We start from the raw sequence: 22,886 nt of genomic DNA on the forward strand, positions 1-22,886 counted from the left end.
AGTGCTGTGATTCTTTAATCGCCACCACAAGTGCCACCACACTTGCCATAAATACATTTTCTTGGCCAGTATAACTAACGTGTAATTAGCATGCCTGAGGCCGCCAGGTCAACAAAGGGTTTCTTTAATTCAGGAGAATAAAAATAATGCATCAACAGTTAAGTAGTGCCTTAAAGAACAGCTTTTAGGAAGATCTGCCACAATTAAAGCATCAGTGGGCAATGAAATGGAATAATGAAGGAATTTTGAGTTCAGATTATAAAAATGTAAGGCCAATGGTTAAAATTTTGAAAAGATGACCCTGGCTGACAAACACTTAGAAAATGGAAGAGGAGAGAACACTGAAATACATTAAAACAATTATGTACTAAAAACTGATGTTCCAACTGTAGCAGACTACAGGAGTTAATAACAGGGCAAATGTTTAGAGTAGTGGCCCTGGGTAAGTGGCATGTGATTAAAGAAACAGTATTTGTTAGTTTCAATAGAAGTGCCAGAGCTCGAGGCTTCACTGTCTTGCTGAGGATGGGTCATAGGTGTGCCAAATGTGAGTTTTTTGAGATCTTTAGGTGGCTTGATAAACCAGCTTTGAGCATAAACAGGCTCTTTAATCCCCTTAAAATACTCAAGCTCCTAACACTAACATGACTTAACTGGTTGGAAAGTGCTGTCATAGCTGACATCTCGTTTTCTCTTTGTCTTACTTTGCAACCCCAGTAAAATTAATCTGAGCCAGGTTTTTGGTTTGGTTGGGTTTGTTTTGTTTTTTGTTTTTCTTTTTTTTTTTTGGACTGGTCTCATGGAGTACAGACTGATCTAGAACTCCTGATCATTCTGCTTTCCCTTTCCAATTGCCAGGATAAGAGGTATCCAAACTTTTTCTAGTTGAGATACTATTGCCCTGGATTATCCTTCTAAGAATTTGGCCAGATCCTTTATGATTCACAGATAGCAAAATCTGCTATAAAGAAGCTTGTTTAATAAAAACATGGTTTATTTTGTTAGGAATGAGATTTTGTGAGCATTCAAGTGCTGTTTTCTTTTATAGGGTATGTGTGAAAGTGTAGTTCACTTTTTTTTTTTAAGTGGGTCTATTTGGATTCTGGAGACAGCACATTCCGCACTTTGGTGTATTGCTCAGGCCCATTTACCAAGTCACTCGGAAAGCTGCTAGCTTTGTGCGGGTCCTGGAATAGAAGGCTTTTCAACAGGTCCAGGCTGCTGTGCAAGCTGCTCTACCACTTAGACCATATGATCCAGCAGACTGAATGGTACTTGAGAGGGTCTGTGTAGCCCCAGCTGTCCTGGAACTCCTGCTGTAGACCAGACTGGCCTCAAACACAAAAGATTCACTTGCCTTTGCCTCCAGAGTGCTAGAATTAAAGATATACCCCAACACACCCAGCTCACTTTATTTTTTGATAGTCTTTCATTAAAACTGGAGCTCACATATATGGCTGGACTGACAAACCAAGAAATGCCTCCTAAATTTGCTTCCCCAGGACTAGAATTTTAGGTAAGCATTGCTGTGCTGAAGATCTAAACTCAGATCATCATGCTTGCATGGTAAACACGTTACCAAATTGAGCCATCTCCCCAGCCCTTTGTGTATTTGTGGTGCTAGGGCTTTAAACATTTAGGCAAGTCCTTTGACACTGGGATAACACCCTCAGCCTCTTAATTATTTCAAGTGGATACTGCTGCAAGAAGTCATTTTTCTTGCCTACAACTTTCTGTTGTGTATGTCTGGCTATTGAAAGCTGTTTATTTCTGGTTTTTTTTTTTTTTTGGTTTTTCGAGACAGGGTTTCTCTGTGTAGTCCTGGCTGTCCTGGAACTCACTCTGTAGACCAGGCTGGCCTCGAACTCAGAAATCCGCCTGCCTCTGCCTCCCAAGTGCTGGGATTAAAGGCGTGCGCCACCACTGCCCGGCGATTTATTTCTGTTAAGTGAACAGGATTCAAAAGTCTGTGATCATGTCACTAACGGTCAGTGTATAGGTACCAATTCAGCAAATCTAAGCCTACCTTGGCAGCTGGACTGCACACCTGAAACCAACCAACCAGAAATACCATACCCAGAAAGTAATTTTCTCTACAAACTAAATTCTGGCAAGTTCTGCAAGCTTCCAGAAAAATAAAGTTTAAATTGAATGAGGTAGTTCTTTATCTTCTTGAGGGCTATGGAGAAAAGTTCCTTGCGAGCCTAGTGCCTAGCAAAAAGAATATATTATTAAGAGTCAACATCTGTTCATTTGCATTTGAAGCAGCAAATAGAACTACCTGCTATTAACCTAATGATTTCTACATAGAGTTCAGGGGCAGCATCTAGTTCCTTCTATAGCAATTTTATTCCAAATATATTTATCAGGGTTAAATTTTCTTGTTTCTAATTTAGCTCTAAGATATCTGGCTCCATATTCTTCCAGTTTATAAGGAAGAGGCCAAACAGCTACTAGAAACTTACAGATGAGCATAATCATCAATACATTTAGTTATCAATTTCTACCACTAAATGCATATAAACTATCTGAAGACTCAAGACGAGTAGATACTATTATCTTTAAGAGAATAGTTCAGTCTTATCTCTTTTGCCACTCACTAAATCATACCTGGCAGGGATGGCAATTTGTTTAGAGGGGAGGTGGTTTCATCCAGTTCACATCTGAGTCTAGATTCCTCATAAATTCACTAGTCTCTAAAGTAGAACTAGCCTAGTTTAAGCAAGTCAGATCCCCGATAATTGTTTTGTCAAATGTTCACTTCAAGCCTCTAAGTCACCATGAACAGAAACTCTGATAATTGACCATGCACTGGAAATTTAAAGAGCATTTTATCAGACTGGAAGTCAAGTCCTGCTTTCAAGTTCCTTTAAATAAAGCTTATGAATCCATCAAAGTTTCTGTGTGTGTATCATTTGGTATTATATGCTGTTTATATATAAAGCATCCCACAACTTGCTTGAGACCTGCAACCTAAAACCAAAATAGCTCATAATACAGCCTCTAAGTCATCATTTATTGATTTATAGAGCACCCATCACATGATTAAGGTGCTTTACAATACAGTAAACATCACAAAAAAAGCTCACATAGTTAAATACAGTCAACAAATTACAGAACTAAAAAAAAGAAAAAACTGGAATGAAGCAACATTATGTCAAACTTCAAAAATGTTGAGAAGTGGCAGTACAAAAAAGGGTAATTCCACCAACTAGAGACCAGACAATGATACACAGGCACCAAGACCCAACGGGGCAGGTTTGTAGAGAATGAATGAGCATATAAATAAAATTTCACAACTGGGACCAAAGGCCATTAAAAGATAGTATGACACCCAGGTATCACAGAATAGAAAAATCAAATGTTCAAGCATTACCTTCTAATGACAAGAAAATCAACTCCATGTGAATTTTAAACGCTGAGGTCATAAAGCCATCAATATTTTATCCCATTACAAAAAGACTAAAATTTGCAATCCTCTACAAGAACTCTGAACAAATTAGTTATCAGCCAACAATTCTATAATCTAAAGGATTTGGTGGGAGTAGCTGATGGGTGGCGTAGGTGGCAGGGTTTTGGGGTAATGATGGGACTTTTTCTAAAACAGAATTGCCTCATACTAATGATGATGCATTAATGGGACAAATGCCACTTGGTTTAGTGCCACCTGAGTGTGAGTTTAAGTCAAATGTAGAGGCATTGAAATCCATATTGTCAGATGAACACTAGGAAAGGCACAGATGACACCTCTGATAGAAAAGCAAGTCCTAACACTTAGGCTTCAGTTTCATGTGTAGAGAATGCTCAGGACACCATAAGGGGAAACAGCTTCAGGAGAAAGGCAATCCCTACCTTTCCAGTAGTCCTTGATCTAGCCCAAAGAAACACATGGTCATCCAAAGGTAAAGACATTACAGTGCCACTTATAAGTTCAGAAATAGTTGTCCCTGAGTTACTAATTTACTACTTGATGAGCAGTCAAACCCTGGATTTGAAATCAACAGACTGCTAGAATCACAGCAATAAAAGACCAAAAATGCAACTCCACATTTGCAAAAGCAACCAGTGTGGGAACAATTTCTGATTGTCCCTTATAGGAGGACAGTAGCACTGTAGAATGACTCTTCTAGTCTGGGTTGGGGAACAGGTGTCTAAAAGTTCTTGAAGATTTTTGGGCTCCAATGAAACCAAGGTGTTCACAGTTGCTACACATTTATGGGTTTTCATGTTTATAGGATTTTACAATGCTTCTGAGAAAACTGATTTTAAAATGTTGCTGTATCATAGCCACATCTGATCCATTTCCCCTCTGCTTTAAAAAGACATAAGAAGTTGAAAGGTCCGATACCAACAGGAATCCTTTCATTCCCTCTTCTGCCAAAAGATTTATCCAAACCCCAAGGGCAGACCACACCTACTCTCACACTCAAACAGTACCAAGTAACAGGTAGTGTTTTATGCTCTAGCTCAACTTCCCATTCTCAGCTAAAACCAGACAGCAGCTTAGGTCTGCCTGTCTTCAACATTTAATGTACTAATTTTACCCATCACATAAGTTGTTTTATAAAACTGCTTAGGAAATGTACTTACCCTCAAAAATCAAATCTAAGTACACTATGTCAGTGACAAAATCTGTACGTCAGTTAGCAAAGGACTTTCCCCTGTAATACTTTCAGATTCAAATAAAGAATCTAGACAGAACCCAATAGTATACTGCCATGGCCATGAGATTTTCAAGTATTCAGTTTGTTTGCATAAGGAATCAACCTGAGATTTTTCTAAACTGCACTTCTCTGGTATTCAGTACTATAACCTTCATTTAATACAATAAAAGCCAACAACTTGACAATTATTGGAAAAAAATTATATTTTGGAAGAACTCACTACATAAGGTGACAAAATTCCAAAATCAAATTACATGAAAATATACATCGCAATTTCTTTGTACAATAGGTGAGGAAAATCTGCTGTAAGAAGAAACAAATGTGGACTAAGGAGAAGGGTAATAGGACAAATAGCATTTTTAATAGCAATCCCAGATGTAGAAAGCCTGTAGCTGAGCATGCTATATTCATCCAACCTTAATATTAGACAACTTAAGGATAAAAATAAAACCAAATCTGGATTTTTGTATTGTTTGGAATAAATTTCACTAAGATGAACCTAGAACAGACTTTGCATTTTTTTTCTTTTAAAGTTCTCAGGAGATAATGACTAGGATCAAGAGCTCTCAACAGCCAGAAAATGTTATTGCTACATCCAATCCAAGAGATGGGTGAATCAGAGTACAAAAAGGACAAAGCACCTAGTGATGACCCCACCTCTGAAGTCATCATGAGAAAATCAAGTAATTTACTAGTATTTCAGTATTTTAACTAAATGATTTGAGAACTTTCTGGCAGATAGAAGAGATAAAAGGAAAGGGGAGTGTGGCAAAACAAAGAAAATATAAAAGATTAGTAAATGGAAAGAGTGTAATGAAAGACTCAATGGTTTAAAGGAAATTATATGGAAACTTTTAATCCTTATTGGTTTTCACCTGACATGCTTTAAGGAATCTTTTTGAACTGATAAAAAACGATGAATGGGAAAAGAAAACCTGCTAAAGTCTTTTAGAATTTACACGATTCTTATTCTACTACAAGAAAGCATTATTTGGTACAAGGTGTGTTTGTGGATGTACATGAACAGTATATATATTATCCGGATCATGTTGTGCTATGTACAGGTCTTTACAATTCTTCCTGAAGGTTAAAACAGTTCATTAGAATTCAAAATGCGTAATCATCTGTAAGTTGGCACTTGTTAGGCTCTTGTCAGCATTAATGACTGGCATGTTTTATTGCAGCCCAGTTCCAGCCAGAGTTTGCCAACTTGTTACAACAGAAGTCCAGCAATAGGTGGGTAGAGTGCAGGAAAAACAGTGCCATGTTTCTCAATTGGAGACCTATGACAAAACAAACAGCATTATGTAATAAAGTTATAAACAACAAATCAACTGACTAGAACTATATTAATTATATATTAATGATCAAAAAATTTTTAAACACATGTGTTTAAAACAAAACAAAACAACAACAACAAAAAACCCTACCATCATATCAAATGCTTATGGTGTGCTAAGTAGTGAAATCATCACATGAAGTTTCCCCCCTGTGCAGAAAAGTAGGATATGATTACACAGCTAAAAATGAGTTTCTAGTTTAAAACAAAAACAAAGCATATGATTAAAGGACTTTTACAATCCCATTTATGAGTGGATCCTTGCAGAACATTTATTCTAAAATGTGTACTTTGAAAATACACATTACAGGGACAGAACACAAAGAGAATTTTCCCCATGTCTTAGCTGTTTTTTCTACATGATAAAACACCATGACCAAGGCAACTTATAGATAGATGAAAGTTCCTTTGTGGCTTGCAGTTTCAGAGGGTAAGTTCATAACTGTCATTGAGGGAAACATGGTGGCAGGAAGGCATGGTGCTGAGGCAATAGCTAAGAGATTAATTACATCCTGATCCAGAAGTAGGAGGTAGAAAGAAAGAGAACTAAGACTGTGGGGGCTTTAGAAACCTCAGAACCCTCCTCCAGTGGCATACTTCCTCCAAAGCCACAACTCCTAATCCTTCCCAAACAGCCTGACTAACTAGGGACCAAACATTCAGTCCCGGAGGAAGTTGTGAGGGTGGGGGTGGGGGTGTCATTCTCATTTAAACCACTACAACAAATGTTTCCAGAAATCTACATCTAATGCCAAGCACGATTTTGGATAAATGCAACCAGAAATTTTTCCTCTAGGGATTCAAGTCATAAAATTCAAATAGAAAAGCCAAGTCATACAAGATATGAAGTTTGGTAAATTATAAAGCCAAAACTAAAATTTATCTTATAATCATCTCAAAATTCAACCATACCAAAAGTTCTACTGGAGGAAGAAATGTATGAGACAATCTGTCTTACATATAACTGAGTCACAAATTAAAGAGTTCCTAGGAAAAAGTCTAAACATGAAACTACATCTAAGTTTTGTGGCAATAGAATTGTACCAGTTGCCCACCCTACTCCTGCAAAGAATGAAATGAGATGCAACAGACATAAATTTACTTTTCCTCAGAATCACATTCCATTATTTCTAACTTGTGTATGTACACAAATATATCTTAGTAGAAAATATAAAAAGACATATACTAAAACTCAAAGGACGATGTTACACAAGTGTACCTTCTGAGTTAATATTACCTAATGTTTTCCCAGAATTAAAGTTTGGCTAACAACCTCCCAGGTCTGAAAGAGAACTAGATAGAGTAAGACATTCTATAATCATCCCCCTATGATATAAACAATGAGAAATTTTAGAGCCAGACTGCCAAGTCACTGAATAACTACAATCACCAAACTTAGCCTCTGACTACCAGAAACAGCTATCAGGAGCATGATGTTGCTCAGTGAATTAGGATAATCTAGCCAAACTCCATTTGGTCAAATTATGTCCAGAGAATAGCTTTACTCCAAAAGTCTTAATTTTTTTCTAGAAAAGATAAATGTGGAAACATAATTACTGTATATAATTTCAAGTAATGGTGCTGACCTGAAAGCCATGTAACTATGTCCTCATTATAACTTCTCTATTGTTGTTAAGTAGTCCACACTTTCAAAAGACTACGAATATATCAAATGTACTTGTTTACCTCAAACAACCACTTCCTTATTTCTGCTTCTACTCTGTCTGTGAGGGGGAAGAAATGAGGGTTTACAGGTTACTACACACACATTCACGTATATGGAAACCGAATGTTGACATCAGGTGTCTTCCTCGGTATTCTCCAAGTTTTCCCCTCCCAATTTTTACAAACACTTATTATTGTGTATATATATAAAGGATGTGTGCATGTGGCGATCAGGGAAGTAGGAACTTTCAGAAATAGGTTCTAAAAACATGTTGGTTAAGGGAATAACTCTGGCAGTCAGGCTTAGCAGCAAGTTCCTTATCCAATCATGGTATCATGGTGGCAACTTATCTTACAGGGTCCCTGACTGAACTTGGAGTTCATCAATTTCACTAGGCAGGCTGGCCAATAACCTCCAGGATGATCTGCCTCTGGTCATCTCCTCAGCACCAGAATAAAAAGGTGAGTGATGTCACGTTTTGGGTACTAGGTGTCAGAACTTTAGGTGTTCATGCTTGAACACAGCAAGCACTCTATTAACTATACTCCCAGTTCCTATTCTGGTTTCTTAATACACAAATCTGGAGATGCTTATATTCAAAAATCTTAAGGATTCTGCTTACTTTATTACTAAAATGTTAATTTTTTATGAGTTTATACAACATTTTTGAAAGGAACAACAACAACAATGGCAGATCAATTTGTTCCCAAAAAGAAAAACCTTTGTTTTTGAGCACAATAATACAGGTAGGTTCTCACTTACAGGAATTGTTCCAGTAAGTTCTATCACTCAAGTAAAAACAATCTGAGGAATAGCTACTATTGATTTCTTTCTTTCTCGCGCTCTCTCTCTTTCCCAGCCCTAGCCCCACTCTCATTTTTTGAGACAGGGTTTCTCTGTGTAGCCCTGGCTGTCCTGCAACTCCCTTTGTAGACCAGGCTGGCCTTAGATTCAAGAGATCTGCCTACCTCTGCTTCCCAAATGCTGAGATTGAAGGCCTATAACACCACGTCTGGCTCCACTTCTCTTTCTTTAAAACAAACAAAGTTAAACATTCTGACACATGCACACACCCATGCATGTAACACTTATAAGTTGCTAAATGAGTAGATGAAATTATGCTTTTGAGACATAACTATGTGGCTAACTATACTATATATTTCAGCTGCTGGATGATATATTTCATTCTATCAGTTATAATTTACAAATTCTACTGAGGTATCTTTAAAACTTGCCATGTGGTGCTGCAAGCTTATGTGTCTCTGTGAAGCTATGTGCTATAGCTTTCCCAGCTTTGACAACTACACCATAGGACATGTGTTTACAAATTACTTGGGTTTTTTCTCCCTAACTGCACTCCAATTTGGATAAAATTCTATCAGTATTTCTAGTACACTATTTTGTCAAATCCTCTCATTTGGATTAACTTTGGAATTCTGACCAAAAAATGCAGTTAAGAAGCTAGGTAAAGTGGTATACACCTGTAACACTAACCCTTGGGAGCCTAAAGTAGAAGAAACCTTAGCTCAGAATGGATCACACAAAAAGAAGAGAAGCAAAGAACTTCAAAGGAAGGCAAAAGAAGAGAGAAAAAAGAAAGAATCAAGGAAGGAGAAAGGAAATTATGCGCTGGGGATGTAACTCAAAGTCCCACACAAGACCCTGAATTCAATCTTAGCCCTGCTCTTCCAGCCCTAGTGTCTAAGGGCTGGGGTCACAAGCATATATCACCACAGCTAGCACACCTTTCTGTTTTTAGTCACCTCAACACTAAATTCAAATAAAAAAATGTGATCAACTCATCTATGTCATGCCCTTTTCTATGTCAGATGGCAGTTCTTCATCTTTGAGTCCCTACTACATATAAGATAGTTGTGGCTACAGATTATATAATTAATAAAAGAGAAACTTTGCCTCACTGGTCCTTTCAAGATATAAAAGACCAGTTTAAAAAAAAAAAAAAAAGATGTTCAATGGTGTTAGCAATACAACATAAAATCTCTTTTGATGTTTTTTAGAGTGTCTCGTGTATTCCTTGATGGTCTTGGATCTGCTACATAGACAAAGGTAACCTTGAGCTTCTGGTCCTCTTGCTATGATGGAAATACAAGCATGTGCCACAACACCTGGTTTTATGTAGTGCTGGGGATCTTTGTGATAGTTTTTGTCAACTTGTCATAAACGAGAGCAGCAGTTCTCAATCTGGGGGTCAAAGGACCCTTTCACAGGGGTCACATATCAGATACAATTCCTAACAATAGCAAAATTATAATTATAAAGTAGTGACAAAAATAATTTCATGGTGAGGATCACTGCAACATGAGTAACTATATTGTGTGGCAGCATTAGGTAGGTTAAAAACCACTGTGCTAGAGTCACCTGAGAATTAAGGAACTGTCTTCAAACAGATTGATCTGTGAGAAATTTCTTGATTAATGACTGATAAGGGAGGGCCTAATCCAATGTAGATGGTGCTACATCTTGGCATGTGGTTCTGGGTTATATTAGAAAGCAGGATGAGCCAATTACAGTAAGCAATCCAGAACTGGCATTCCTAATTATTTCTGCTTTAAGTTCCTGCCTCCAGAATCCTGACCTGAGTGCCTGGTTTCCTTCTATGATGGATTATAATCTCTAAACTGAAATAAACCCTCTTCTAGCTGTTCTGGTATTATATTCTCTCCCCCCCCCCCCCCCAACAGAAGCTAGAGTTATTTGGTAAGAGAAACCTCAGTTGGGAAAATGCCTCCATTAGATTGCATATAGGCAAGTCTGTACAGTATTTTCTTGATTAATGATTGATGTAGATGGGTGGGGGAAGGAGGTGGTACCACCCCTGGACATGTGGCTTCAAGTTACGAAAACAGACTGAGCATACTATGGGGAGGAAATCAGTGAGCAATTTCCCCATGGCCTCTGCTTCAATTACTGCTTTCAAGCTCCCGACCTTGAATTCCTGTACTGACTTCCCTCAGTGATGGATTGTGACCTTAGAGTCGTTAGAATGAATTACGCCTTTTCTATCCCAACTTGTTTTTGATCAAAGTACTTTATCATAGCAATAGAAACCCTAATTAAGAACTCAACAAGTTGGTTATTTTATCACAGCATCAAAAAAGCTAACTAGAACGGGACTGACCTCAGGGCTTCCTGAACACTAGGCAAGTACTCTAACAAGTGGGCTCCTTCCGAGCTTTTACATCTTTTTATACAAAAGGGCGGGGGGTACCATATATAATATTCAACGTTAAGAGGGTCCAAGATAACTCAATTCCCATTTAAGAAGGTAGATGAAGAAAGTAAATAAAAAGGGCAAAATGAAAAGAACGAACTGACATCTTCATTACCAGAAATGTTACCAATACAGGATAGGGTTTTAGCTCAATGTTAGGGTACCCTAATCCAGGAAGTGCCAAGGCACTGGGTTTAATAGTTAAAACCTTTCATTACTACCAGTGAAAATTAAGAAGAATATTAACATAAAACTATTTTAATACAGAACATCTACTTAAAAACACTTGAGTGCCCCAAATCAAGAGGAAAAAAGGTGGTTATACTACAGCTCTGAGAAGCAGCAAACTACAGTATACAAAACTGAAGGAATAAAATGAAGCCAATATATAAAAGTCATATAGTGAAATCAAATGGTCTGTAAAAATCAGCATAGCATTTGAGCAAAAAAGATAAAAGAGTTGCACAGTTTTAAAATAAACTCACCCTGAAATAAGTAAAGTTACTAGCTACTGAATAAACATCACTCAAAAGCAGTTTCTTGGCTTTTTCTTACACAGCGGGCAACTTTCCTTTTAAATTCTCCGTTTCTGTCTTCCCTCCATTCTTTCTGTAGATACAAAAATAAAACCAAATTATTGTATGTAAACCTATTATAATCAAAACTACCTATTTTAATTGTACATGTTATCCTTTTGTGATTATACATCTTAAAATGCTATGATAGGGTTGTAACTCAGTAGTAGCATGCTTGCCTAGCTTGTTTTAAACCTGGTTTTAAATTAATCCTAAACACGCCACAATTGTTTTTTTCAAGGCATAGTATTTTCAATACAGCTCAGGTGCTGAGCCATTTGCCCAAGACATATGAAGACCTAGGTTCAAAGCCCAATACCATCCCTGCCAAAAAATTGACGAGGTACAAAATCAAGTTTTTTTTAAAGCACAAGGCTGGGAACTAAAAATAGAAGGCTCTTATGCTAATGACAGCTATTGGAAAAATTCTCTCTCCCCCACTCCTTCAAATTCTCTTTTAAAATAGAAAAAAAGGTGGGTAGTGAAGTGGCTAAATAGCTAAAGGGCTTGATGATCTGAGTTAGGGATTGAAGATGCACATGCTAGGAGAGAATCTACTCCCCAAGGCTGTCTTCTATCCTTCAAAGAGCCAGGACAAGTAGTGTACCTACCACCAAAAACAAGCACCTACCACCAAACAAGCAAAATCAATTAAAAAACAGATATCTCTCTCTCTCTCTCCTGTCTCCCTCCCTTCCCCCCAACCCACCACACGGCAAAAGTAGGAGTAATGGTCGTCATATCACTCTCCTTGGATGGCACCAGTACCAGCATGAGCAACAGCATAGTTCAATTACAACAAAACCAATTTTTAATAAACAAGTAGATACCAAGAAATGCTCACAAAACTACTTAGCCTGTATTTCTCTTTCTTATAATAATTCAAAGAATTAAGAGACAATAGTAATTTTTAATTCTTATTTTTTCAAAGTAAAAAAAAAGTCCTCAAACCAAGACAAAATAAGATACAATTACAATTTTATGAACAAATGATATCATAATAAAATCCATTATTTTAAATACTAATAAGTAGATTTTAACTGTTATTACTACAAAAATTAGTGAAGGAATTAATACATGCCAACTTGTTGAAATTTGCTATGGCATAGTATCTACATATTACACAATATCTGGCTTCTCATAACCATATTTATCCTACATATTTCAAAATAATCCATTATACATTATAAATTTTTATTTGTATGAAAATATGGATACAAAGAGATACATACATGTATTAAATTTCAAGCTGAGTTTTATTAAGCGAGAGAATGAAAGGATAAAGGATGGAAGCAGCAGCTATCAGGCAAATACCTTACCGCAGCATCTACATTTGCAGGTGAGTCTCCATTAGGATCTGCCAGCATAGAAATGACACTAATCATGATGGTTTCCACAGTATGGATAGGTAACCAGCGTTCCTCTGGCTTCTCATAGCCATATTTATCCTCCCCAGGCTCATGAAGAATAGAAATGCAAACATCACCATTTTTATCAACTGTAAAATTATAGAATAAGAATTGTTTAAATTTGGTTACACATAACCTATTACAAATGTGATACTTATGTATATAAAATATTACCTACATGGAGATTTCCTAAATTTAATCTACTAACTTTTGAGAATGTTACAGATTTTACCAAATGCACAAGCGCCACTTCAAAAACTAAGTAGGAATATAAGCTATATTTAAGCATATTTTATATTCTTTAAAATTACAACTGATTGTAGACCTTCACTGTTGTTCCTAATTCAAAGGACATACAAAGGCATGTCTCTTCTACTTTTCCAATTCTTTATTCCCAGCATTTACAGTTGTCCTATATTATTTTCCTCTCAAATTCTAGTAAGATAGTCCTCAAAATTCAGCAAATAAAAATTTTAAATGGGGGCTGGGGGAATGATATAATAATGAAAATTAACAAACTCACAGAAAGACACACATTGGTGAGATATCTCAGTGATTAGAAGCACTGACTGCTCTTAGAGAAGACCTGGGTTTGATTCCAAGCACTCATATGGCAGTTCACAACCTACAGTCCCAGAGAATCTGACACCCTCTTCTGGCCTCTATGAACACCTGCATGCATGTGGTATACAGACATACATATAAGCAAAACATACATACACTAAAAATAATAAAATAGGGGCTGGAGAGATGTTGTAGTGGTTAATAACACTGGGGCTCTTGCAGAGGAAACTAAGTTCAATTCCCAGCACCCACAAGGCAATTCACAACCACCTCTAACTCCAGTTCTAGGGTAGCCACACCTTCTTCTGACATCCATGGGTACATGGTACACATACATACACGCAGGCAGAACACTCAAACATAAAATATCTAAATCTTTTTTAAAAATAATACAAAAGCTTTAAAATAAATAAATAAATGATATTCATAGTCTACTTCATAAATTCATTTTAAATGCAAGTTCCATATAGTAAGTCACTGGAGTAGAAACACGAAAATATTCTTAATTTTGTAAGGGATAAAGACACAACTGTATCTCATTTTGCACTATTTTATCCAAAAATAAATATTCTCAAAAAATCTTACAGTGTTAATCTATAAACATGTTCACACAACTGTATCAGCTATTAACAAAAGTAACTTCTCACAGTAAATTTCTTCTGTCAAAAAATACTATTATTTCTTCTTGAAGAAGTTAAGAAAACAAGTAAGAATAAATAAATTTTCTTAGTATATAAAGTTTTCAACTGCCAGGCAATGGTGGCGCACGCCTTTAATCCCAGCACTTGGGAGACAGAGGCAGGCAGATTTCTGAGTTCGAGGCCAGCCTGATCTACAGAATGAGTTCCAAGACACCAGAGCTACACAGAGGAACCCTGTCTCGAAAAACAAACAAGTAAACAAACAAAAAGTTTTCAATCAGTAATAACATATGTATGCTTGTTTGGTTGGTTGTTGTTGTTGTGAAAGAGTTTTAACTGTCCTTGTTAGCAATCTTCCTACCCCAACTCAGGGTCAAAGAGTGTAGGGAGAGTAAGGGAATAGGGTGACGGTGTATAAAATCACTCAATCAATCCAACAAGCACTTCTGGAAGCCCCACTTACTGTAGAGCAGAAGTACTCCTGACATGTAATCGAAGACCCATGTTTTTGATAATTTATACAAAAACTTTCCTGTAACTGAGGTTTTTCCTCCTCACCCATTCCCATGGCTTGTGAAATGCAACAAAATGGAATTAACAAATAAAAAGGGCAGAACAGAATTAAACATTGTGACATTCAGCACAAAACTTTTTTGTTTTTCTCTACTTTTTACAAAATAAGAAAATTTCAAGATGAGATTGAATAACTGTATATAATTCCATCAGAAGGAATCTACTTAAGATCAAGATTTGAAGGATAGGAACTAAAGGGTCTATGTAGCTCAGACAGAAGAGGACTTGCCCAGAATGCATAGCCTTGGCCCCACATCCGGCATCCTATAAACCATTCATGACAGCACATATAAGCCCAGCACTCAAGAGGTGAGAACAGATAGAAAGATTAGTAGTTCAAGGTCATCCTTAGCTACAAGATTAAGGACAGCCTGGAATACATAAGACCTTGTATCCCTCCCTGTGCCCCAAATCATTAATTGGGCTGGTAAGATTACTCCATTGTTAAAAGAGTATTGGCTGCTCTTCCAGAAGACTTGAGTTTGATTCCCAGCACCTACATAGTGGCACAACCTTCTGTAATTGTAGTCCTAGGGTATACAACACCCACTTTTGGGCTCTTCAGGTACCAGGTACACATATACTACAGGGACCCAGCTACAAGCAGGCAAAGCACCCATACACATAGAACAAATTAATAATATAAAGTGTGGTGGCCCATACCTTTAATCCTAGAATATAAGAGGCAGAAGCAGGTGGGCCTCTTTGAATTCCATGACAGCCAAGGGTAGACAGTGAGAGCTTACAGATAGACAGACAGACAGACAGACAGACAGACAGACAGACACACACACACACACACACACACACACCATAATAACAACAATTTTAATAGAAAATGTCTTTTAAATAACAATCATTTGGCAGAACAGCACATGCTTTTAATCCCAGCACTCAGGAGGCAGAGGCAGGAAGATCTCTAAGAGTTAGAAGCCAGGATAATTTCTGAGTTTAATGCCAGCCTGATCTACATACATAATTTCAGGCCAGCCAAGGTTACACAGTGACAACCAGTCTCAAAAAAGAAAGAACAAGAGCTGGAGAGATGGCTCAGAGGTTAGGAGCACTAGCTGCTCTTCCAGAGGTCCTGAGTTCAATTCCTAGCAACCACATGGTGGCTCATGATCATCTATAATAAGATGTGGTTCCTTCTTCTGGCATGCAGGCATACATGCAGCCAGAACACTGTATGCATAATAAATAAAAAAAAGAACTAAGCCCAAAAAAACTAAACCAAAACAACAAACAAATAAAACCAACAATAAGGGAGAGAGAGAAAAAAAAAAAAAAAAAGACAGAAGTCTAAACTGGAATACATCTAAGCTACACCAATTATTTGCCATGTAGTACTTTTTGAAATAATATTGTTATTATTGTGTGTATCTGTGAGCATATATGCCACAGTCCATGTGTAGAGGCTAAAGCATAACTTAGTAGAATGCAATCTCAACCTCTATATGGGTTCCAGGGATCAAACTCAGATTACTAGGCCTACACAGCAAGAACTTTTACTCACTGAACAATTTTACCAGATATCCCCATAATAACTTTAACACTCATCACATTAATCAACTATTTGAAGCATAGGATCCAATTGTTTCTATACAGTACACTTCTCAGTTATAAAAACAAAGCACATGCATTTTTAGAAACTTTCGTCACCACCTCCCCTCCAAGCAAAATTAAACTCTCCAGCAGTTCTAAGCAACCATGAATATACTTTTGAGTCTTCAGAGTTGCATATTCTAGACATTTCATAAGTGGAATTATTAAATGAATTCAATGACTGCCTCCAACTGTTCATTTCCTTGAAAAAAAATTCTTTTCCATGTATGAATATATGCCTGTGTGTGAGGGGAGACACCAACAGATATCAAGGGATCAGGTTTCACTTTATTAACCAAATCATACCAAACATTTTTCTTTTTATCAAATCATGTTTCATTATATGTATATGCAATATTTTGCTTTTACTTTCATCAACTGATAGACACTAGTATTATTGCCACTTTCTAGATAACATGAATAATGGTGCTATCTATAAGATTTTGGAATATACCTTTACAATGTTCTTTGCTATGTAGCTAAAAGATCACATGTTTGCATCACCACACACACTTTATGTAATGTCAGAGAACAAATCTATGGTTTGCTGTATGCTAGATAAGCACTCCACCAACTGAGCTAGATTCCCAACCCAGAGACCACAGCTTAAAAAGGTATTTTTAAAAAATCATAGTGTGGTAGTGGCTCTTGCCTGCAAGCCAGGCAATTGGCAACCTAAGACATAAAGATTACCAAAAGTTCAAGGCCAGCATTAGCTATACAGTAAGGTCCAGAATGACCTAGAACTCAAACCTGCTACTCCTCATCTCCAAAAAAGCAGAAAACTAAGGAGAAGAGGAAAAAAAAAAACCACCTTTGTATTTATAGTCAATTCCAAGATCATACACACAAAAAAAATATAAAATCACCGACGTAGTTGTGAAATCTTTAGTGACAAATCATTATATCTGCAAATGTGAAAGTAAAATTAGAAAACTTACCATTTGGGTGCCAAATCTCTGTAATGAATTTCATTTTAGGAGGCCGTAGGGGATAATCTTTAGGAAAAGTGAGATGAGCCTTAAAAACACCACCTTCACTGAAAAAATAAAAGAAAAGAAAAACCAAGTTCATGCATTTAAGTTATTCTTTATAAGTACTCAATCAGACAAATAAAAATGGTACAAAAGATAAAAAAGGTAGACAAAAAAATCAGTTTCCTGAATACAAATACATAGTTTAATAAACCACCATAAATACTGCTTTGTTAAACTCTCAGGTAGTTAGTAAAAATAAAAGGAACACTTGGAAACAGAGGTGTCCAGATCAGATCACTGATGATATGGTGTAAGTCTTTTCAGTATATGCCTTCAAATGAGATTCAGGAAGTTTAATCTTGTCTACATGACTCAAGTTGATGAATTTTCTATATTGGTTTCAAATGATCTTCTCTGTTCTGGCCATACTCATCAATCTCTTTCTCATCTTAAGGTTTAGGAATACATTTTGTGATTTCCCTATCTGGGACCAGACTACCACACTTTTATTTATCTACTTGTTTGTTCATTTCATCATACATTAAACTTCATTAGAAGGACAGTAGTAAATAAAAAGGCCTCCCAAAGAGGTTTATACTACTGACTTTCCAGAGTAGAAATACTGCAATATTGATGTTCTTTGTCTGTACTGTCTAATATACCACCCAGTTAACACTTCTGAAAATGACTTGTGTCCTGGTTAGTTTTTATTATCTACTTGACCTTAGAACCACCTGAAAGGAGAACAATAAGAATTTTCTGGGTCATATTTGCCTGTGATAATGTCTGTGAAAGACTGTCATGACTGATGATTGACATGGGAGGACCTGGTCCACTGAGAATAGCAATCCCTGAGCAGATGAATATATAAATGCTAGCTGGAGACTACAGAGATTATTCAGTTATTAAGAGCAGTTAGTTTTGCAGAGGATGTAGGTTTACTTCCCAGCACCCAAATGGCAGCTCACAACTATCCATACAGCTAAAAGAGACCACGTCAGCCTTAGGAAGCAAAAATTATTAAATGGTGATATTCATGTGGAATTCTAGCACCTGCAATCCTGGGCTACACAGCAAGACCCAATCTCAAAAAAGTTGTGTATTGGACTGATAAGATGGTTCAGGAAATAAAGAGACTTGAGACACAAGCCTGACACCTGAGCTCTATCACCAAAATCCTCTTAAAGCTGGATGGAAAGAAAGAACTCTATAAATTTGTCTTCTGGCCTCTTTATCTATGCTGTGGAGCACACACCCACATACATATTACGCACACTCACACTAACAAGTAATTTTTAAAAGATGAGGACAGATGTTTATACACTAACATAAAAATAGAAACACAGCTGTGGTCACCACCAAGTGGTTAAGGCAATGGACTAGAAATCCTTTTCTCCATGCAAAGGCTCAAATCCTACCGACTATGTGTTGGTCTGTTTAAGCCTATGTGTAATGTTAATCACTCAAAAGAAGCTGCTCTTCTTCCCTCAAGTTTGAGTAGAGTCTCTAGTCCCTGTGGTTATGAGCTTGGAGGGTTGTGGTGAGGGATTATGAGTGGAGATATTGTTATGTATGTATACTTAAAAGGGGGTGGGGGGGCAGGGCAGAAAACCTGGCTCAGAGGTTAGAAGAGCACTCACTGACTGCTCTTCCAGAGGTCTCAAGTTATTTCCAGCAACCACATGGTGGCTCACAACCATCTGTAATGGGATCCAATGCCCTCTGGTGTGTGTGATGACAGCTACAGTGTACTCATGAACATAAAATAAATAAATCTTTAAAAAGAATATAGAAAAGAAAAAAATTGGCAGAACCCTATCTCAAAAGAAAACAGCCAGGCTCTACACTGGAGGCCAGTCTGGTTTCCAGAGTTCCAGGACAGTCAGAGCTACACAGGGAAACCCTGTTTCAAACAAACAAACAAACAAACAAACAAACAAACAAACAAAAAACCAAATGATGATGATGACGACAACAATAATAACAACAACAGGAACAACACATTACATATAACAATAATTAACTGTAGGATGTAAGATATGGGATCCTTTTAACTTTATGCTTAGCACATTTTTTTCAGTACAGGTTGAAATTTTAATTATAAATATTGTTTTTCATTGCTTTTATTCTGTTTAAAAAATGTCTGAGATTACTTACTCAGCAGTTGAGGAGGACTGGCTGATATTCCAGAAGACCAGGCTTCAATTCACAACACCCACATGGAGACTAACAAGCATCTGTAACTCTAGTTCCCAGCTATCAGACACCCTCTTCTGGACACCATAAGTACTACATGCACAGGGTCTATCAACCCATTAAGAAGGTGGGGGATGGGGGTTGGGGGTGGGGGAAGGGCATGCTATTAATATCAAATATTTCCAAATAGTAAAGAGGTAAGCTGAAGGCTCAGAGCATAAAAAGAAAATCACACCTAATGAAAGCAGTAAGAAAAAGTCCATAAAAGATTAAATGAAAAAAAAAATGGTAAAGAAAGCACACAATGAAGGGAGTAATTGGCATGAGAAAATTTAACGCTTAAATATGGAGAGTCTGTGTGGTTGTGCATGCTAATCAACTCAAGGTGATTAAGTTCAAGACTAGCCTAAGCCATAAAATAAAGACCATTATCAGCCTGAAAAAAAAAAAAAAAGAAAGATCTTTTTTCTTGTTTTTAGGGGTGGGGGGATTAAAAGAGGTTTGTACATAATACAAATTTAAGGGCTTTAAAAAGGGAAGAAAGCTAGTTTCTAATGGGAAGACACTAACAGAAAGACAACTAGGAATAGAGATCCTTCTCTAATACATAGCAAGGTATTGAAGGCTAGCCTGGGATACATAAGACCCTGCCTCCAAATAATAAGTCATCAGAAATGAGCTAGTAGAATAAAGCTAGTAGAAATAACCATGAAAAGGAAATGATATAAGGCTGAAGAAATGACACAGAGGTTAAGAGCACTTACTGCTCTTGCAAAGGTTCAGTTCTCAGCATCCGCATGTGGCAGCTCACAGCTGCCTGTTCCTCCAATTTCAGGGGATCCAATGCCTTCTTCTAGCCTCCAGGGGCACCTGCACCCACATGATTGATGTTCATATAACTCATTCAGACACATGAACACAACTTTTTTAAAATCTTTTTTTAAAAGCTATCTTTTCTTTCCCATGGAGGGATAAACATAAATGTAGCACAGATATCAAGGATTAAAAAGAAAGTAATTAGTTTTAAAGATAAGCATTTTATAATTAGAGTAGAAAATAAGTAGACAGAGAATTTGGGAAAGCTACAAATCCAGAAAAGAGCCAAGAATACATGTAAAAAGGGCATTAGAACAGCCTCCACAAAATCCCTGCTCCTCAATTTTCCCAGGTCACTTCATTTTGGTTGATTTAATTCATTCAAAAGATTCATATCTGACTGGAATTCTCATACTAAAAAGCTGCCACTACCTGCTGGGCAGTGGTGGTGCACGCCTTTAATCCCAGCGCGCTTGGGATTAAAGAGGGAGGTAGATTTCTGAGTTCGAGGCCAGCCTGGTCTGCAGAGTGAGTTCCAGGACAGCCAGGGCTACACAGATAAACCCTGTCTTGAAAAAACCAAAACCCAAAACAAACAAAAAAAAAGTTGCCACTACCTCTCTAAATTTTTTTTTATGGATCCACTTATCTGCTACTTTACCCAAGGATACCTGTTCCTTCCTCTCCCACCCCATTTTATCACCACCACCACCACCACCACCACAAAAACCTTGCTTAGTGGCAGCCAATCTGTGAGTATACAAACTCTGGGAATCAAGTTAGCACAGAGTAACTAAAAAAACTCATAGGGTAAAAATAGCAAAGTAGATAGAATTATTTATTAATGTTCAAACATAAAAAGATATGGCTATGGGGAGGAAAAGAATATTAAAGTAGCAGTGAAGTAAAACTATTTCTCAATACAGAAAGTATTACAACAATTAACATGATGTTAAAGAGTTATATAGCCAACTGCTGAACATTTGAAAAACCAAGGTCATATTTCTGGCACAAAACCTCCTTTTACTATTTTTGTAAATTAAATCACAAAAGTCTTAACTGGGTATGGCACATGCCTATAATCTAGCACTGAAAAGTGTGAGGCAGGAGATCTATTGAATTTAAAGTAACCCAAACTACATATCAAGAGTATTAATTTTCAATTTAAAAAAAAAACACTATTCTGGGATGCTGAGTCTGTCAGTGGTCCAGCACTTGCCTAGAGATCTTGGTCCTTCTTTCCAAACATTACAGGCACATGAAAAGTTACTTGGAAGAAGGGGTTTGGGTCAAGATAAGGCTTCTCTGTGTAGCACTGGCTGTCCTAGAATTCTATTGACCAGGCGGGCCTCAAATTCAAAGAGCAGCTTGTCTCTGCTTCCCAAATGCTGGGATTAAAGCCATGCACCACCACACCTGGCTAAGAAAATCTATTCTTGGCAGCACTAGAAAAATTCAATATTGAATACAGGATCAATTACAAAAAAATATGCTAGGTTAAGATGGGTAAAATACATAAATACTCATAACTATCAGTCTTTTTGTTTTGTTTTTCAAGATGTTTCTCTGTGTAACAGCTCTAGCAACTAGCTATCAATCTTAAAGTAACACTTAAATGTACTAGGCTCCGATTACATAGACTGTAAATAGCATGGAGTATCCTTTAGTGACTAAGTGAAGGTTAGTTATACAATCACAAAACAGCATACCATCTTTTACAGGATTTGGACTAATTCTTTCTCTGAGCTAACACCATGGCAATGAACTGAGATTTAAATGTCACTCAAATCCATGCTAACTTATGTTCAATTACTCTATCCTCTTCACACTGTTGAAACAACTACAAGATCACTTCCTTGCACTTAAGTCAGTAAGTGCTTTTTAAGAACTTAAAACATTCTATAAAGCACTTGATTAGAATTAGCAGCCTTGTAAATGTCATTTAAGTCTGACTGCTTTTCCTTGTCTTCTTAATCTTTCTTTTCTAAGCATGCTTTCCTTAATACAGTATTTCTCAACCTTCCTAATGTTGCAATCCTTGTGTTGTGGTGACCTCCAACCATAAAATTATTTTTTGCTGCTACTTCATAACTGTAATTTTGCTATTGTTATGCATCATAATTGTAAATATGATATGCAGGGTGGTATCTGATATGTGACCTCTATGAAAGGGTCATTCAACAACCCCAAGGGATTGAGCCCCACAAGTTGAGAACCACTGCCTTAATACATTGGGCCCTTCCCCCAACTTTTTGTGTTTCCTTACTCTTTTTCTAAGCTCTCCCCTAATCCCTGCCACAGCCATGTAAACTAACCTGTTATGTGGCCAGTTTAAATAACATGGCCTTTTTCCTTTTCTCCTCCATTGTCCTCCACTAAAAAGCTACTAAGATTTAGAGTTTGCCAGATCTGGGGTTTTTCTTTCAAACACTAATAAAACTGTCCTAGTGCCTACCTCCCCCAAAACTAACATTATTTAAAACTTCCATTTACAAAGTCTTTTCTCTGTCCTTTGTCTTGACACCTTTCTAGCTATTTCCTCAGAACCTGTCCCAGGCACATGTTCTCATTTTCCCTGAACAAAGAAAAGATTTCAGAAAAGCACTGAATAAAGTGGCCATGTGTTGTC

The 22,886-nt window shown here is 37.1% G+C and overlaps 1 protein-coding gene across 1 annotated transcript in view; it reads right to left on the bottom strand.

Moving 5' to 3' along the window:
* Nucleotides 1–2,995: 2,995 nt before the first annotated feature.
* Nucleotides 2,996–22,886, bottom strand: part of Ube2g1 (ubiquitin conjugating enzyme E2 G1) — a 74,889-nt gene continuing 54,998 nt past the window's right edge. The window contains exons 3-6 of the mRNA XM_034505908.2: nucleotides 17,210–17,307; nucleotides 12,796–12,974; nucleotides 11,387–11,510; nucleotides 2,996–5,947 (exon numbers count right to left, since the gene is read on the bottom strand). Of these exons, the coding sequence (XP_034361799.1) occupies nucleotides 11,424–11,510; nucleotides 12,796–12,974; nucleotides 17,210–17,307 (364 nt within the window). The 3' untranslated portion in view covers nucleotides 2,996–5,947; nucleotides 11,387–11,423. The remainder of the gene's footprint in view (nucleotides 5,948–11,386; nucleotides 11,511–12,795; nucleotides 12,975–17,209; nucleotides 17,308–22,886) is intronic.

This window comes from Arvicanthis niloticus, chromosome 6 (assembly GCF_011762505.2).
Source record: "Arvicanthis niloticus isolate mArvNil1 chromosome 6, mArvNil1.pat.X, whole genome shotgun sequence".
Taxonomy (NCBI): domain Eukaryota; kingdom Metazoa; phylum Chordata; class Mammalia; order Rodentia; family Muridae; genus Arvicanthis; species Arvicanthis niloticus.